Source organism: Choloepus didactylus, chromosome 13, assembly GCF_015220235.1.
Source record: "Choloepus didactylus isolate mChoDid1 chromosome 13, mChoDid1.pri, whole genome shotgun sequence".
Taxonomy (NCBI): Eukaryota; Metazoa; Chordata; class Mammalia; order Pilosa; family Megalonychidae; genus Choloepus; species Choloepus didactylus.
Window position 1 is genome coordinate 14866345 of NC_051319.1, and position 19458 is coordinate 14885802.

General features: G+C 38.5%; 1 protein-coding gene across 1 annotated transcript in view; it reads left to right on the top strand.

Annotated features, from left to right (window-relative positions):
• Positions 1–19458, top strand: part of SCAMP1 (secretory carrier membrane protein 1) — a 131627-nt gene that overhangs the window by 33517 nt on the left and 78652 nt on the right. The window contains exon 2 of the mRNA XM_037801219.1: positions 18656–18733. Coding sequence (XP_037657147.1) covers positions 18656–18733 — 78 coding nt within the window. The remainder of the gene's footprint in view (positions 1–18655; positions 18734–19458) is intronic.

The window sequence follows — 19458 nt, forward strand, 5'->3', positions numbered from 1 at the left end:
AATTGGTTTGTTGAGATCTATTTTTTCTTGAATCAATGTAGGTATTTTGTGTGCTTCTCAGAATGTGTTCATTTCATCCAGGGCATTAATTTATTGCCATACAGTTGTTCATAATATCCTCTTACAGTTCTTTTTATTTTAGCAGGGTCAGTAGTAATGTCCCCCTTTTCATTTCTGATTTTAGTTATTTGTATCCTCTTTTTTCTTTGTCAGTTTAGCTAAAGGTTTTTCAATTTTACTGTTCTTGTCAAAGAACCAACTTTTGGGTCTGTTGATTCTGTTTGTGTGTGTGTGTGTGTGTGTGTCATTATCTCTGCTTTAATCTTTATTTCCTTCTTTTTGCTTTGGTTTGTGTTGTTGTTCTTTTTCTAGTTCTTCTAGCTTTGAGGCTAGGTCTCTGATACGAAGTCATTCTTCTTTTTTAATGTGAACATTTAGAGCTATAAATTTCCCTCTCAGCACTGCCTTTGCTGCACCCCATAGGTTTTGGTATGTTGTATTTCATTTTGAAGTGCCTCAAGATATTTCCTAATTTCACTTCTGATATCCTCTGAATATGTTGTGGAATTTCCACATATTTGTTAATTTTTCCATTTCTCCCCGTTATTGATTTCTAGCTTTATTCCATTGTGGTCCAGAGAATATACATTGTGTGCTGGTTTGTATGTATTATGTCCCCCAAGACACCATTATCTTTGGTGCATTCTTGTGTGGGCAGGAAACATATTGGTGTTGATTGGGTTGGAGACTTTTGGTTGGATATTTCCGTGGAGATGTGATCACTCAACTCTGGGTGAGATCTTTCATTGGATAATTTCCATGGAGTTGTGGCCCCGCCTATTCAGCATGGGCCTTGATTAGTTTGTTGGAGCACTATGTAAGCTCAAACAGAAGGAGTGAGCTTGCTGCAGCCAAGAGGGACACTTTGGGGAGCACACAGGAGCTGAGAGAGTAGCTGCAGCTTGCAGAGAGATTTTGGAGAGAGCTCAGAGCTTAGTGAAGCTAAGAGAGGAGAAACACCCTGAGAGCAACTGAGAGTGGCATTTTGGAGACAAGCTAAGCCTAGAGAGGAATGTCCTGGGAGGGAGCCATTTTGAGGCTGGAACTCTGGAGCAGACACCAGCCACGTGTCTTCCCAGCAAACAGGTTTTCTGGATGCCATTAGCCATCCTTCAGTGAATGTACCCCTTCCCTTGGACACTTTGTGGCTTTAAGACTGTAGCTTTGTAACCAAATAAAACCTTTATAAAAGCCAGTCTATCTCTGGTGTTTTGCATTCTGGCAGCATTAGCAAACTGGAATACATTGTATGATTGCAATACTTTTGAATTTATTGGGACTTGTTTTGTGATTCAGTGTATGGTGTATCTTGGAGAATGATTCATGTGCACTTGAGAAGAATATGTAGTCTATTTTTGTTGGGTGAAGTGTTTTGTACATGTCTTTTAGGTCTAGTTGGTTTAGAGTGTCATTCAGTTGTGTCCTTCCTTTTTGAACTTCTGACTATATGTTCTATCCCTTATTGAGAGTGGTGTTATAAGTCTCCTGCTATTAATATAGACCCTTCAATTTCTCCTTTCAATTTTTTCAGTATTTGCTTCATATATTTTGGACCTCTGCTGTTAGGTACATATATTTATAATTATTACTTATTCCTGTTGACTTGTCCCTTTTATCTGTATATAGTGACCATCTTTGTTGCTTATAACTGTTACTGACTGAAAGTCTATTTTATCCTATATTGGTATAGCCACCCCAGGTTTCTTTTGTTTTCTCCTTGCATGTCATATTTTTTTCCATCCTTTCACCCTCAGCCTTCTTGTATCTTTGAGTTTAAAGGTGAGTCTCTTGCAGATAGCATATCGTTGGGTCATATTTTCTAAACCATTCTGCCAACCTCTGCCTTTTGAGTGGAGAGTTCAATCCATTTACATTTAAAGTCACTACTGATAATGCAGGACTTTCTTCTGTCATTTTGTTATTTGGTCTTTGTAAGCCTTATTGTGTCCCTCAATTCTGTTAAAGCCTACCTTTATATTTATTTGCTTTTTTGTGTTGTATCATATTGAGTGCCTTCTCATTTCTATCTGGATATATTTTTCATGTTTTCCCTGTGTTTACCATGGGGTTAAAATTTAGCATTCTAAATATATAACAATCATATTTGTTTTGATATCAACTTAACTTCAATAGCTTGCAGATATATGTTTCTTATACCTCTTTGTCTTTCTACCTTTTTTATTTCTGGTATGTGTTAGTACTTCTTTGTACTTTGTATGACACAAAATACAGATTTATCATTTCTTTTTACATATTTGCATTTTAGCCTTTGTCAGAGGTAAGAAGTGGAGTTACATATCAAACAATACACTAAAATAATACTGTTATTTATACTTACCCAAATGGTTATCTTTATTACAGGTCTTTATTTCTTATGCCACTGTGAACCACAATCTAGTATCCTTCCCTTTCAGTCTGAAAAACTTCCTTTAGCATTTCTTGTAGCGTAGGTCTAATGGTGAAGAACTCCCTCAGCTTTTGCTTAGCTGAGAATGTCTTAATGTAACCCTCATTTTTGAAAGAGTCTCACTGGATATAACATTCTTGGCTGGTGGTTGTTTTCTTGCAGCACTTCAAGCATTTCAACCCACTGCCTTCTTGCCTCCGTGGTTTCTGATGAGAAATTGGAACTCAATCTAATTGGGAATCCCTTATATGTAATATATTGCTTTTCTCCTGTCACTTTCAGAACTTACTCCTTGTCCTTTGTATTCGATAGCATGATCAATATATAACAGTGTGTTTTTCTTAATGTTCATCCTGTTTGGTTTCTCTGGGCTTCTTGGATGTACATATTCAATATTCTCATCTTTGTTAAGTTCATGAAGTTCTCAGTCATTATTTGTTTGAATATTGCTTCTGCTCTTTTCCCCTCTTTCTTTTCCTATGTCTCCTGCAATATGTGTGTCGGTGTACTTCATGGTATCCCAAAGGTTTCTTAGGATATTTTTACTTTTACTATTTCTTTGTTCTTTCTTCTCTTCAGCCTTATTTCAAGTGTCTTGTCTTTGAATTCACTGATTCTTTCTTCTGCCAGTTCCAGTCTGCTCTTTTTTTAAAAAAAAAACTTTATCAAAAAATTAAAAAAACAATTCAAACAAAAGAAAACGAATAAGAAAAACATATAACCTAAAGTAACTGTATTGCTTCCAACATGTTCCTACCATAGCCCAAGAAAATTAACAAACCATAGTAATTCCTGAGCATTTCCATAAGATCAAGGTTACCCTCCATAACTTATCTGTTCTTACTAGATTATCATTCCCCCTTCACTAGTTGCTGTCTGTCTCTAGATCCTCTACATTCTGAAAAATATTTTATATGTTTCACAGAGTTCACCTTAGTGTTAACGTACAATGTGTCTCTTTTTTGTGTCTGGCTTATTTCACACAGCATTATGTCTTCAAGGTTCATACATGTTGTCATATGTTTCAAGACCTCGTTCCTTCTTACTGCCGCATAGTATTCCATTGTGTGTGTATACCACATTTTGTTTATCCACTCATCTGTTGAAGGACATTTGGATTGTTTCCATCTCTTGGCAATTGTGAATAATGCCACTATGAACATCAGTGTGCAAATATCTGTTCATGTCACGGCTTTCAGATCTTCTGAGTATATACCAAGAAGTGAAATTGCTGGATCGAAGTGTAACTCAGTATTTAGTTTTCTAAGGAACCAATAGACTGTCCTTCAGAGTGGCTATACCATTATACAGTCCCACCAGCAATGGATAAGAGTTCCAATTTCTCCACATCCTCTCCAGCATTTGTAGTTTCCTGTTTGTTTGATGGCAGCCATTCTTATTGGTGTGAGATGATATCTCCTTGTGGTCTTGATTTGTATCTCCCTTATAGCTGTGAAGATGAACATTTTCCCTTGTGTTTTTTAGCCATTTGTATTTATTCTTCAGAGAAATGTCTTTTCATATCTTTTGCCCATTTTATAATTGGGCTGTTTGTACTATTGCCATTGAGTTGTAGGATTTCTTTATAGATGCAAGATACCAGTTTTTTATCAGATACATGATTTCCAAATATTTTTTCCCATTGAGTTGGCTGCCTCTTCACCTTTTTTGACAAATTCCTTTGAGGTACAGAAGCTTTTAATTTTGAGGAGTTCCCATTTATCTATTTATTTTTTCATTGCCTGGGCTTTGGGTGTAAGGTATAAGAAGCAGCCTCCTAATATAGGGTCTTGAAGATGTTTTCCTACATTATCTTCTAGGAGTTTTATGGTCCTGTCACTTATATTCAGGTCTGTGATCCACTTTGAGTTAATTTTATATAGGGTGTGAGGTAGGGGTCCTCTTTCATTCTTTTGGATATGGATATACAGTTCTCCTAGCCCCATTTGTTTTGTTTTGTTTTTCTTTTCTTTTTTTTTCTCTCCTAGCCCCGTTTGTTGCAGAGACTGTTATGTCCTAGTTCAGTGGATTTAGGGGCCTTATCAAAGATCAGTTGACCATAGATCTGGAGGTTTATTTCCAAATTCTCAATTTGATTCCCTTGATCAATATGTCTATCTTTGTGCCATACTGTGCTGTTTTGACTACTGTGGCTTTTTTTTTTTTTTTTCCCTGTTCCATTCTTTTTTTTTTTTTTTAATTCATTTTTATTGAGATATATTCACATACCATGCAGTCAAACAAAGCATACATTTAGTTGTTCACAGTACCATTATATAGTTGTGTGTTCATCACCAAAATTAATTTTTGAACATTTTCATTACCACACACAAAAATAAGAAAAATTAAAGTGAAAAAGAACAATTAAAGTAAAAAAAGAACACTGGGTGCCTTTTTTTTTTTTTTTTTGCCCCCATTTTTCTACTCATCAATCCATACACTGGACAAAGGGGAGTGTGGTCTATATGGCTTTCCTAATCACACTGTCACCCCTCCTAAGCTACATTTTTATACAATCGTCTTCAAGATTCATGGTTTCTGGGTTGTAGTTTGATAGTTTCAGGTATTTACTGCTAGCTGTTCCAAGTCATTAGAACCTAAAAAAGGTTGTCTATATTGTGCATAAGAGTGCCCACAACAGTGACCTCTAGGCTCCTTTGGAATCTCTTTGCCACTGAAGCTTATTTCATTTCCTTTCACATCCCCCTTTTGGTCAAGAAGATGTTCTCCATCCCACAATGCCAGGTCTAGATTCCTCCCCGGGAGTCATATTGCATGTTGTCAGGGAGATTTACTCCCCTGGGTGTCAGATCCTCATGAAGTGGGGAGGAAGCCACAGAGGAGAGTGGCTTTCCCAATCACATTGTCTCCTCTCATAAGCTACATTTGTATACGATTGTCTTCAAGATTTAATGGTTCTGGGTTGTAATTTGATAGTTTCAGGTATTTACTGCTAGCTCTTCCAAGTCATTAGAACCCAAAAAGGGTTATCTATATTGTACATAAGAGGGCCCACCAGAGTGACCTCGTGGCTGCTTTTGGAATCTCTCATCCACTGAAACTTACTTCATTTCATTTCACATCTCCCTTTTGGTCAAGAAGATGTTCTCTACCCACGATGCCGGGTCTAGATTCCTCCCCGCGAGTCATATTCCATGTTGACAGGGGGATTTACACCCCGGGATTGTCAGATCCCACATAGAGGGGAGGGCAGTGACTTCACCTGCCAAGTTGGCTTATTTAGAGAGAGACGGACGCATCTGAGCACAAAGAGGCTTTCAGGAGGACACACTTAGGCACAATTATAGGCAGGCCTAGCCTCTCCTTTGCAGTAACAGTCTTACCAAGGGCAAGTCCTGTGATTGAGGGCTCAGCCCTTCAAACCACCAGTCCCCAATTTCTGTGAGCTCATCAGGCACAAAAAGAGAAATATTATATGCTACCACTAATGTTAACATTGCTGGGGAAGAATGTAGTGGGTTGGGCTTCCCCACATTGATGGTTCCTGATGTGCATTAATCTTGTATCCTGCTACTTTGCTAATTTTAGTAGCTCAAGTAGCTGTGTCGTCAATTTCTCAGGGTTTTCCAAATATAAGATCATATCATCTGCAAATAATGACAGGTTTACTTCTTCCTTTCCAATTTGGATGCCTTTTATTTCTTTTTCTTGCCAGATTGCTCTGGCTAGCACTTCTAGCACATTGTTGAATAACAGTGGTGACAGTGGGCATCCTTGTCTCGTTCCTAATCTTAGAGGGAAGGCTTTCGGTCTAGCTGTTGCTGGCTGTGGGTTTTTCATATATGCCCTTGTTCATATTGAGGAAGTTAAGGTCCTTCAGTTCCTACCTTTTGAATTGTTTTTGTCAAAAAAGGATGCTAGATTTTGTCGAATGCTTTTTCAGCATCTATTGAGATGATCATTTGATTTTTCTCTTTTGATTTGTTAATGTGTTGCATTACATTAATTGATTTTCTTATGTTGAACTATCCCTGCATGCCTGGAATGAACCCCTCTTGGTCATGGTGTATGATTTTTTTAATGTGTCTTTGGATTTGATTTGCCAGTATTTTTTTGAGAATTTTTGCATCTATTTCTTAAGGGAGATTGGCCTGTAGTTTTCCTTTCTTGTAGCATCTTTACTTGATTTTGGTATTAGAGTGATGTTAGCTGTATAAAATGAGTTAAGTAGTTTTCCATTTTCTTTAATTTTTTGAAAGAGTTTAAGTAAGATTCATGTTAGTTCTTTTTGGAAAGTTTGGTAGCATTCCCCTGTGAAGCCATCTGGCCCTGGGCTTTTATTTGTGAGAAGCTTTTTGATGACTCCTTGGATCTCTTTGTTTGTGATTGGTTTGTTGAAGTCTTCTATTCCTTCTCTGGTCATCTAGATTGTTCATGTGTTTTCAGGAAATTGTCCATTTCCTCTAAATTATCTAGTTTGTTGGTGTACATTTGTTCATAGTATCCTTATGATTTTTTGATTTTCTTTGGGATCTGCAGTAATGTCCCCTCTCTCATTTATTATTTTGTTTATTTGGGTCTCCTCTCTTTTTGATTTTGTCAGTCTAGCTAAAGGTCTTGTCAGTCTTCTCAAAGAACCAACTTTTGGTGTTATTTTTTCCTTTTTTTTTGTTCTCTGTGTCATTTATTTCTGCTTTAATCCTTGTTATTTCTTTTCTTCTGCTTGGTTTAGGAGTAGTTTGCTGTTCATTTTCTAGCTTTTTCAGTTTTTCCATTGATTCTTTGATGTTAGCTCTTTCTTCCTTTTTAAGTATGCATTAGAGCTATAAATTTCCCCCTCAATACCGCCTTTCTGCATCCCATAAGTTTTGATATGTAGTGTTCTCATTTTCATTCATCTCTAGATATTTAGCAATTTCTCTTGCAATTTCTTCTTTAACCCACTGATTGTTTAGGAGTGTGTTTTTTTACCTCCAGATATTCATGATTGTTCTAGATATTTGATGATTATTGACTTCTAGTTGTATTCCAATGTGATCAGAGAATGTACTTTGAATAATTCCAATCTTTTTAAAGTTATTGAGGCTTGTTGTATGCCCCAGCATATGATCTATCCTGGAGAAAGTTCCATGAGCATTAGAGAAGAATGTGTATCCTGGTGATTTGTGATGTAATGCTCTATATATGTCTATTAAGTCAAATTCATTTATCGCATTCTTTAGGGTTTCATATTTCTTATCGGTCCACTGTCTGGTTGATCTAGCTATAGGAGACAGTGATATATTGAAGCCTCCCACAATTATTGTGAAAACAGCTATTGCTTCCTTCAGTTTTGCCAGTGTTTGTTTCATGTACTTTGGGACATCGACATTTATGATTTTATTTCTTCCTGATAAATTGTCCCTTTTATTAGTGTATAGTGTCCTTCTTTGTCTCTTATGACATCCTTGCATTTAAAGTCTATTTTATCTGAGATTAATATTACAACCCCTGCTGTCTTTTGACTGAAGCTTGCATGGAATATATTTTTCCATCTTTTCACTTTCAATTTCTTTTTGTCTCTGGGTCTGAGATGAGTGTCTTGTAAGCAGTATATTGATGGTTCATATTTTTAAATCCATTCTGCCAATCTGTATCTTTTAATTGGGAGTTTAATCCATTCACATTTGATGTTATTACTGTGAAGGCAGTTCTTTAATTAGCCATCATACCCTGTGGTTTTTATGTGTCTGGTGTATGTTTTCCCTCTCTTTATTTCCTTTAACGTACCCTTTCTAAAACTCTTTAGTTCTGAGTCCTTCTCTAGCCTCTCTCTCCTTTCTTTTTTTCTCAGCCAGTAGGGCTCCTTTCATACTTATTTAGGGTAGGTCTCTTGTTAGGAACTTCTGTCAACATTTGTTTATCAAAATTTTAAGCTCTCCATCAGATTTGATGGAGAGCTTTACTGAATAAAGGATTCTTGGTTGGCCATTTTTCTCTTTGAGAATTTTGAATATGTCATACCACTGCCTTCTTGCTTCCATGGTGGCTGCTGAATAGTCACTACTTAGTCTTACATTGTTTCCCTTGTTTGTGGTGAATCACTTTTCTCTTGCTGCTTTTAGAACTTTCTCCTCTTCAGCATTTGACAGTCTGATCAGAATATGACTCAGAGTGGGTTTATTTGAAATATGTATTCTCTTTGAAGTTTGTTGGCCATCTGTGATTTGCATATTTATGCCATTTAAAATGATTTGGAAGTTTTCCCTAACAGTGTCTTTGAATACTCTTCCTAGTCCTTTACCCTTCTCTTCCCCTTCTGGAACTCCAATGATTCTTATATTTGTGCACTTCATGTTGTCCATCATTTCCTTGAGATCCATTTCAAATTTTTTGATTTTTTTCAGCTTTTGTTCTTTTGTACTTTCATTTTCCAACAGATTTTCTGTGAGTTTGCTTATTCGTTCCTCTACTTCTTCAAAGCTGGTGTTATATCTCAAGTATCTTTTAAATTTAATAAACAGGTGCTTTTATTTCCATAGTATCTGCTATTTTCTTTTTTTGTTTACTCTTACAAATTCTTCTTTATGCTCTTCTAGGGTCTTCTTGATGTCTATTCTAGTTTGCTAATGCTGCCGGAATGCAAAACACCGGCGATGGATTGGCTTTTATAAAGGGGGTTTATTTTGTTATATAGTTATAGTCTTAAGGCCATAAAATGTCCAAGGTAACACATCAGCAATTAGGTACCTTCACTGGAGGGTGGCCAATGGTGTCCGGAAAACCTCTGTTAGCTGAGAAGGCATGTTGCTGGTGTCTGCTCCAAAGTTCTGGGTTCAAAATGGCTTTCTCCCAGGACTTTGCTCTCTAGGCTGCAGTTCCTCAAAAATGTCACTCTCAGTTGCTCTTGGGGTGTTTATCCTCTCTTAGCTTCTCTGGAGCAAAAGTCTGCTTTCAACAGCCATCTTCAAACTGTCTCTCATCTGCAGCTACTCTCTCAGCTTCTGTGCCTTCTTCAAAGTGTCCCTCTTGGCTGTAGCTCCTCTTCAGAATGTCACTCAGAGTTGCACTGAGCTCCTTCTGTTTGTCAGCTCGTTTATATGGCTCCAGTGATTTAATTTAGACACACCCTGAATGGGTGAGATAACACCTCCATGGAAATTATCCAATCAGAGTCAACACCCATAGTTGGGTGGGGCACATTTCCATGGAAGCAATCTAATCCAGATGTTCCAACTTAATCCTCACTTATATGTCTGCCCCACAGGATTGCATCAAAGAATGTGGCTTTCTCTGGGGGACATAATACATTCAAACTGGCACAGTGTCCTTTTTATCCTGAGCCATGATGTTGGTATTTGTGATTACTTCTTTGATCAATTGCTCCAAATTCTTTATCTCCTCTGGTTTTTCAATTTGGACATTTGGGTTATCCATACCTTTTGGTTTCTTCATATGCTTTATAATTTTCTGTTGTTTTTGGCTTCTTGGCATTTGCTTATTGTGATAGTTCTTTTAGGATATGCAGGCTTATTTAAATAATTGTCTATAATTTGACAGAGGTATAGCTTGCTGGAGTGCACTTTCCATGACCTACCAGCAGATGGCTCTCCTGAGCCACTTCTTACCCTTAAGCCGGTTCTCCCAAACTTTGTCTTTTCACCGAGTGGGGCCCAAACCATGTGGAGGTCCAATCAGTGCAGCAATTTACAGTGTGCAGTGGGGACTGACAGCCCTGTGGGTGGGGGACGTGCCCTTTACAGTTTGGCAGGGAAGAGGGCTTTAAGACCCAGCCATTCCTGGGACTGTGGATAGAACACCCTGGGGCTGCAGCATGCATCTAACCCTTCAGCTTAGATTCCCCACAGTCCCTCTTTGCCATGGGGCCACAGGTCCCTGGATTGGTGTGGGGCTCCTGGTACTTACATGAGGCACCCCTGTCTCTAGGCTGTACACACTATGGTCTTCCACACCGTCACAAGCCAGCTGAATCCTGAATTCCCTCAGTGAAGCATTTGGCTGCAGTGCTGCAAAGGGCTTTCTCCCAGCTGGCTGTAAAGATGGCTGCGTGGGGCATGAAAACTGCCCACTTCCGCGATCATCCACCTGCTGCAGTGGTCCTTCCCTCACATGGAGCTCTTAGGTGTGCGAAGGGTTATCACCCACACCAGATACTGAGGCGGGTGCCCAGGGCATGGAAGGTACTCCCCCCTGCGCTCAAAAGCGGGACTGGCTGCCGGTTCTCTGTTGGCTTTCTGGGTCTTGCACTAACCTGCCTCCATACACGGTCTCTCAGTTTCTCCCCACTGCTCTCTATTGTGGCTCCAGCTGCCAGTTCCCTGGCCGCTTTCTGGGTCTTACACTAACCTGCCTCCAAACACAGTCTCTCAGTTTCTCCCCACTGGGCTTGACTGTGACTCTGGCTGCTGTTTCCCCAGCGACTTTCCGGACCAAACACAGTTTCTTGGTTTATCCATGTACACAGTCACTGTGGATGTAGACATCCCTGCCCAGCGGTGGAACCCTGGACCTGCTATTCTTGCACACTTTTTGTCTTTTGTCTAGGGTTTTTCATGGGGGAGAATTTTGCTCTGTCTCTCCTAATCTGCCATCTTAGACAACCCCCCCCCCCCCCCCAATCTGCTCTTGAAACCCTCATGGGTATATTTCATTTTAGTTATTGTGATTTTCAAATCTGATAGTTCTGTTTGGTCCCTTTTTAAAATTTCTGTCTCTTTACTAAGACTCTCTTATTGTTGATTCCTTGGTTTCCTGGTCATCTTTATCCTGATATCTTTTTGTGTATTTCCCTTCATCTCCTTGAGCATTTTTAGGATCATTTTTTAAAGGCTTTATTCTGTATTTCCACATTGTTGTCTTCTTTTTTGGTGTTTTCTGGATTTTTATTTTCTTCCTTTTGATGTGTGATCATTTCCTGTTTCTTTGTCTTGTTGCATCTTGTACATTTTATTATTTTAAAATGTTAACTCGGGGTTTATTTCCCTGAAGTGTCTGTTTCTTGGCTTGTAGCTAGCTGAGGCTAAGACAGAGATTTTGTTGAGCTTCAGCTCGCCTAACTGGATGGTCTGCCCAAGGCAAACATTGTTTTCCTTGTCTTTCTGGGCCTCTGTCTTTTCCTGGGCTTTTGTTTGATAGTTGGTTTGGAATTTTCCTATTTATAGGAGTTTGACTGTCCCCTTTGTTTCCCAGGAGAGAGACCTCTCTCTCCTGGTGTTTGAAGTCAGTTGGCCTTTGCTCCAGACTGTATTCTGGTTTTTTACACTACTTTTGTTGTCGCAAGCTGCTTATGCCTGAATGGAAATGCTGGGAGGAGGAGCATACCAGAGCAGACTTTTCCAAGACAGTTTTTCCCAGCCAAAATATGGTCAAGGACCCACAAGTAGGGTGCACGCTATCTTCAAAGTGCCCTTGGGAGGGGATCAGGAAGGGTGCCAAGAGCTTCTCTGATGGCTCCCCAAAGTTGAGCTTTCCTAGTCTGCCCAGCAAATGCAGCCCTGCATCTAACTCTTCCCTGCAGCTCTGAGGAAGAGCAGTGTCTATAAGTCTCCACTGCTGCTGCCGGTGTCCAAGGCAGGGCAGGTTGAAACAATGACTGCCACTGCCTTTGTTTGGGAGAGTTGAAACAATGGTTGCTCTGAGAGCTGGGCCCCCAGCGCACCAGAATTGCTAATCAGTGATTGGCTGTGCCCACTCCGTTTCTTGGGGAAGAAGATTTTTATGTCCCTTTATGTCACCAGAGAGGTAGCCAGGGACTGGACCCCATGGTGGCCTGCTATGAGAGTGGGGGTAGGCGCCAGTAGCCATAGTGTGAGAGAGCAATGTACTGTTTCTTATCATAATTTATCAGTCTCTTCCTCCTGCTGTTCCCTGGATCCTGCACAGTGTTCTTCTGGCCTCTAGAGTTTTCAATATAGTTGTTCCAGACGTTCCTGCCTGTTTAATAGTTGTTTTGATGGAAAGACTGAGTCCTGGAGCTCCCTACACTGCCATCTTTCAACAATCACCAAGTTTGAATTTTGAAAAGCTTATTCTGGCTAATTGTGGAGAATCAATTGGAGTTTGGAGGGAGACTATTAAGGAGGCTGTTCTAGTTTGCTAATGCTGCTGGAATGCAAAACAGCAGAAATGGATTGGCTTTTATAAAAGGGGGTTTATTTGGTTACACAGTTACAGTCTTAAGACCATCAAGTGTCCAAGGTAACACATCAGCAACCAGGTACCTTTACTGGATCATGGCCAGTGGTGTCTGGAAAACCTCTTAGCTGGGAAGGCACATGGCTGGCATCTGCTCCAAAGTTCTGGTTTCAGAATGGCTTTCTCCCAGGACATTCCTCTCTAGGCTGCAGTTCCTCAAAAATGTCACTCTCAGTTGCTCTTGGGGCATTTGTCCACTCTTAGCTTCTCCAGAGCAGAAGTCGACTTTCAACGACCGTCTTCAAACTCTCTCTCATCTGTAGCTACTCTCTCAGCTTCTTTGCATTCTTCAAAGTGTCCTTCTTCGCTATAGCAAGCTTGCTCCTTCTCGTCTGAGCTTATATAGTGCTCCAGTAATTTAATTCAGACCCATCCTGAATGGGTGGGGCAACACCTCCATGGAAATTATCTAACCAAAGGTCTTGTCCACAGTTGATTGAATTACATCTCCATGGAAACACCCAAAGGATTCCAAAATCTAATCAACACTAATATGTTTGCCCACACACGATTGCATCAAAGATAATGGCATTTTGGGGACATACTACATCGAACTGGTGCATTCCAGCCCCTGGATCCCAAAATGATATTATTTTTCCATATACAGAATACATTTCATCCCACAACAATACCACAGAAACTTAAATCATTTCAGTAACAATAGTTAAGTACAAGATCCCATCAAAATCAATTATAGGCATGGTTGGTCCTAAGGCATAATTCTCCTTTAGCTGTGGGTCTGTGAACTTAGGACAAGTTTATGTGCTTCCAGTATACAAAGGAGGGACAGTCATAGGATAAACATTCCCATTGCCATAAGGAGAAACAGTAGGCAAAGCAGGGTTTAAGGGACCAATAAAACCTGCAGGGTAAACTCCATTAGGTTTCTAAGTCTGCGAGTCATTTACAGAATGATGTTGTGTCCTTGGGGCTTGAGAGAGCAGGAGTTCAACCTTTTCTAAAGGCTTTTGTAGCAGTCCTTTTCTCTCCAAATGCTGGGGTAAGTGCTCCAACATATCCACATGTTGGGGAGACCACCTTCTCGGCCCCACCTTCCTCAAATATCGGGGCAGCACCTGGATCCCTTCCATCTCCGGGGCACATGCTCAACCCCTTCAGAACAGTGGGGTGGTGGCCAGGCTCTCCCCAGTACCCTGGGAATGTGCTCCAACCTTTTTGAGGCCCAAGGTGGCAACACCCCTCCTGAACATCGAGGTGGAAGGCCCACGCTCGACCTCTGGGGCAAACTCACCCTTTCCATGTATGTGGGCCACTTCGCTCTCCCAGCCTGAGACCTCTTGACTCTAGACCTCGACCTCCATGGCTCTGTCTTTGAAGAAATTTTTCCTTCAATTTGTTCTTTTTCTGTCTCCTCCAATCCCGACTGGCAGTGCCTTAGTCTGTAAAGAGCTCTCAGAAATTCTGTTGGCTTCACATGAAGCCCACAGGGGTCAAAGCCGTCAGACAATAGGACTTTCCACAAATCCCTTCTGCTTGATCCTTCAATCTTGGCTTGTACTGAAATGGTGGCTGGGTTCAATGTTTGGTTAAAACCTCACGTTGGGCTGTAGCGTCTGGGGTTTCACCCCCTGGAAGCCCAGAGTTTTTCAGGCCATCAATTTCTGGTTTCTTTGAAACCAAGAGTTCATTTCTCAGCTTATCTTTGTCTTCTCGCATTTTACTATAAGCTGCAAGTAAAAGCCACACTACTACTTCTATATTTTGCTTGGAGATCTCATCAGCTCAAGTTTCCAGGTTGTCGCTTTCAAATTCTGCCTTCCATCCAACACCAGGACTCAATTTTGCCAAATTCTCTGCCACTATAAATAAGGATCACCTTCCTTCCAGTTTGCAACAACACATTCATCATTTCTTCTCAAGGCCTCATCAGAAGTATGTTTAGAGTCCTCAGGTGATGGAGGTTTATTGTAAGGAATTCTGGGGAGGGAAGGAAGCCCAACTGTGTCTCTGAAGTTGTAATGAAACAGTTGTCTCAGGGGAGGTACCAAGGTGTTTCTGTTAAGCAGTGGAAGACATTTTCAAATGAAATCAATATTTATAAAACAGATCAAAGTTGAGCTGCACTGATTCAAGGGAAGATACAGGGAGACTGATCTCTACCACCTTCTTTTCCCTTATTTATCCTTCTCACCCTTCATTTTCCTTTTTCTTTCACCTTGAGGCCCTTTTGAGAATCTGTAGGACATTGTGAAAACTACTGTACCACAAAATATTCCTCCACAATTAGAATAGTAGTAACTTTGTTGGCTTTGGTTTTGCTTTGGTGACTTATCTACAACTCTAGTAATTGCCATTTCTTTTACTGTATCTGCTACTCCTGCTCCCTTGTCTGGTTACCGTCTTATGACAGCTTCCGTTTATCTCTGTTTCTACTATGATTGGTGTCAACTTCTGCACTACTAATGACCAATCTTTATGTCTCATATTCAGTTTTCTCAAGATGGAGGATCTTATTGGATTGATTAGTCATTATCCATCTTGGAACACTGCTATTAGGGTCTGCCAAGCTTCCTCATATCCAGCTTTCAAGATGGCTCACTTGGTAGCAGAGATCAATTCCTCATCCTTTACCTGTGGTAATGGGGTCACATTACACAAAGGTTAGGCAAAGAACTACTTCTGATTTCTTTCCTTAGAAGGTGGCTGTGGGTGTTTTTTGGCCTATTTGTTATACAAAATATACTATATTTTGTATAATAAATATTTCAGTTAATATTAAATAATATTTCATAATATTTCAGTTAATTATAGATGGAGAGCTTTTTTTTTATCCTTAGCTATCACTTATTGAGCATTTTCCATTTGCAGGAACTGTATTAGGTAGTTTACATGTAGTAATTCACCAACTGTTTAGTACATTTTACTGATTAAGAAACTGAGGCGCAGTGAAATATGAAGTGCTTGGTTCAAAGCTTATTTATTGCTTCTTAATAGTGGAGCTGGGATTTGAACACAGGTAGTCACCTTTCCAAACAGTCAAGACATACAGCTTAGATAGCATAGCATTTTAGAACTGGAACTGACCAGGATGATTAGTAAATTTCTTCTATTTTACAGATGAGAAAATTGAGTCTTAGAGTTTTGGTGACTTAGCTAAGGTCATAGAGCTAGTCATTGCTAGGACCTAGAGTTTCTGATTCCTAGACTAGTACTTTCTCCTCTACAGAACAAGTACCTAAGACATTCAAGGATTTGAGTGTTAATCTTGAAACCTAAATGTATTGAGTGTTAGCAAGTATCATAGTAAGTGGATATATAATATGTGATTGTATACAGTCATCCACATAGGCTAGGCTTTTATGTTATTAGACTACTGTTTAGCTCAGAGTTGGTATATGTACAGAGAAAAATAAGCAGGAGACAGGCTGAATAACTATGTGAATTGTTTATTAAATTAACCTCCTTACTTGTAGAATAATGATACAGCTAAGGGTGATGTACTCTTTGCCAGATTGGAATCTTCTGGTGAGGTTATTATGTGGCAATGATTGAGAAATGTCTGATTGAAAAAAATGTCTGATTTAAGGCATGGGGGAGGAAATCAGTTGGAATTCATTTAAAGGTACACTACCTTTGGTAAAGAAACTTGGATTAAGTTATTAAAAAATCAGTTATGCTATATGTAAAATATTTACTTATTCTATTCTTCATAAAAACATTTTTTCATAATGCATCTTTTTAATGAACATAAAACTATAAAGTTACGTATTATTATTAAGGTTTAGCAGAAATAACTGTGGCTGAACTATATGAAGTAAAGATATAACTGTTTAATGTTTATTCATAGATCCACATAGAATATTTAAATTGAACTCTAAAGGATATCTTTACTTGTTACAGGAAAGTTAATAAAATACAGAAACCAAGTGTATTCTTGAGTCAGTAAAATAAGACTATCTTTGAAGCTTACCCTTGTTAGAAATGCAAATTCTGGGGCACCATCTCAGACCTACTAAATCAGAAACTCTGAGGTTTGGACTCAGCAATATGGGGTTTAATGAGTGCTCCAGGTGATTCCAATGTATGCATAGTTTGAGAACCATTATCAGAGAAGAAACAAAATTATGAGTTTAAGCAATTGCACTTTGATTTGAATTTAAGATTAAGAGGAAATGTAAACACATTTTCCAGCCAAAAGTTTTGGAATCATCAGTAAACAATCAGCTCAACCAGTGCCCTTGTCAAAGTTGTGATTGTGGTGAACTCTTATTTTTAGTGTATTTGTTGGAAAGGGTATCTGTAGGTACTGGAAAGTCCTGGCCTCATATTTTGTCTCAGACATACTAATTGACCTTGAGTAAGTTTCTTGACCTTTTTAAGGCCACAGCTTCTTTCTTAGAAAAATGGAACAATACCATTTACCAGGAAGGATCATAACAAGGATTGGAAATAATTTAAGTAAATGGTGGATACCTAACAGGTACTAAACAATTATTCATTATTACTTAATTACTTAAATATTACTTGCATGTATGTGAATGTATAATTATGTTTCATCTTTGTCTACTGCAAGTTTGGAGACTATGACTTCCTCAGCACTATTTACATTTATTGAAAACTAATTTGAAACTCTGTGATAATTCAGAGATATCATCTCTTTACCATCCTCAAATCTAGTATCCTGTATATACTCTACTGCTTTGTATCTAATACTATATTCAGAGAAATTCAAGATTTACTAGAAGTGAATTCAGTTCGTTTGAAACAATGATTTTTGTTGAACTGCTAGTTTCACAAAAACTGGATTAAAACTGATTAAATTTTTCTAGAATCTGGAAGTACATTTTAGTTACTATAATAAAAAAGTAGAAAACTGAAAGAATGTTTTCTCTCTGGGCTCTTTGGAACTAAGCTATGCCCTAGGTAAGGGTTTTTGTTTGTTTTTTAAGAATTTAAAGTGAGTTTCAGAATACTTGAGATAATTGGATATGTGAATTTGTAAAATGAGAGTTGGGACTTACTGTAATACTGCTCATTACTGCTGCTACTATCTTAAAGATATTACTGTTTGTATTTTTTTCCCCTAGGAATGGTAATAATACTCATTCAAGAAGCAGTTATTGATTATCACCAAATTTTGAAAGAATGACATTGATGACATGCATATTGGCTAAGCAGGATGCGTTTTCTTGACCCTACATTTTGTCCCCCCCTTTCCTTTTTGAATTAATTTTGTTCTATAATTATATAAAACTTTTTCATGATTCCAAAGTCAAATCTATAAAACAAGGTAGTTTAAGAGAAGTCAAGTTTCTAAGCCTATTCTCTCTCTTGACTGTTCCCTTCTTCCACCATAGGTAATCATTTTTATTAGTTTTTGGTCTATTCTTTCATTAAAAAAAAAATAAGTAAACACATACACATTTTCATCTTCCTACTTGCAAAAAAGATAAGCTCCTATTTCCCTTATTCTCACCTTACTTTTTTTAAAAAAATCACTCCATTACAGTGTATATATAGATCTTCCTTATGCCATTTTAAAACTGCGTAGTATTCAGCTGCACAATACTTTATCATATAAATGCACCATAGATTATTCAAACATCTACTAATAGACAGTTAGTTTGTTTTGCTCATTCAACTAGTATTTTGACAGTATATCTTTGGAATAGATTCCTAGATGTGAGAATGTGAGTCTGAGGAAAATGCAGATGTAATTTTGCTAGATATTGCCATATTCAGTTCCACACAGTTAAGTGGTGGTCTACTTTCAGTCTTCATAATAGCTAGCAGCTTATTTGCATATAGCTCAGTTTTTGTTTGTTTTCCTTTCAGGGTATAAGAGTACTGGGTTTAAATTTCAGCTTTGTTGGAATAGGACTAAATAACTCCTGATACTCTTCCTCCTTTATTTTCCTCTGTTACCTTTGCTGAGTGAACAAAATTTTAGCTATAAACCAAATGCTGTGTAAATGTAAAAATTGTTTCTCAAAGGGTAAGTAAATAAATAAGTAAATGAAATTGTTTCTCAAAAGATAAGTAATAAAAGTTTTTCCTCAAATTTTATTCCAGGACCCGTCAGTTACACAGGTGACAAGAAATGTTCCACCAGGACTTGATGAATACAATCCATTCTCGGATTCTAGAACAGTAAGACTCTTCTTAATTGAAATTCTTTTAAATGTGTAAGTTTAAATTAAATAGGAATTATATTACAGGTATGGCTTCTTTTTCAGTTGATTGATTAAAATTATGTAAAACAAGTTGTGAGTGTTCTATTAATTATTTAGCATAAGATTTTTTTTTTAAACAGGAAAGAGTATCAGTAGTAATTGAAAATGACCATTATGGTCCTAATGAAATAACGAGACTTTTCTTTTATGTTTTATAAATTACATTTTTATTAATTGCTGTAATGTGCAACTCTTACTGTAGTACTTTACATAGGAGAGGGAAGTGTTTCTTGATGATGTGAGGTGTTGTTTTCTTACAATGGGAGAATGTTTTAGTTTCCTAGGCTGCTCAAGCAAATACTATGTTGGCTAAAACAGTGGGAATTTAATGGCCCATGATTTTGAGGCTAAAGTAAACTGAGCATCTTCATCAGGGTGAAGATTTCTTCCTGAAGACTGGCATTCTGGGGCTGGCTGCCTGGCAGTCCTTGGTCCTTGGCTTCTCTGTCACATCCAATGCATATGGTAGCCTCTCCTGACCTCTCTGTTTTCCAGGTTCCATTGAATTTCACCTTGTGGTCTCCTGTAGCTTACTCTGTCTCTGTCTGAATTTCATTCAGCTGATAAAGGACCCCAGTAACAGGATTAAGTAACCTTATCAAAAAGTCCTACTTACATTGGGTTCACACCCACAGGATTGGA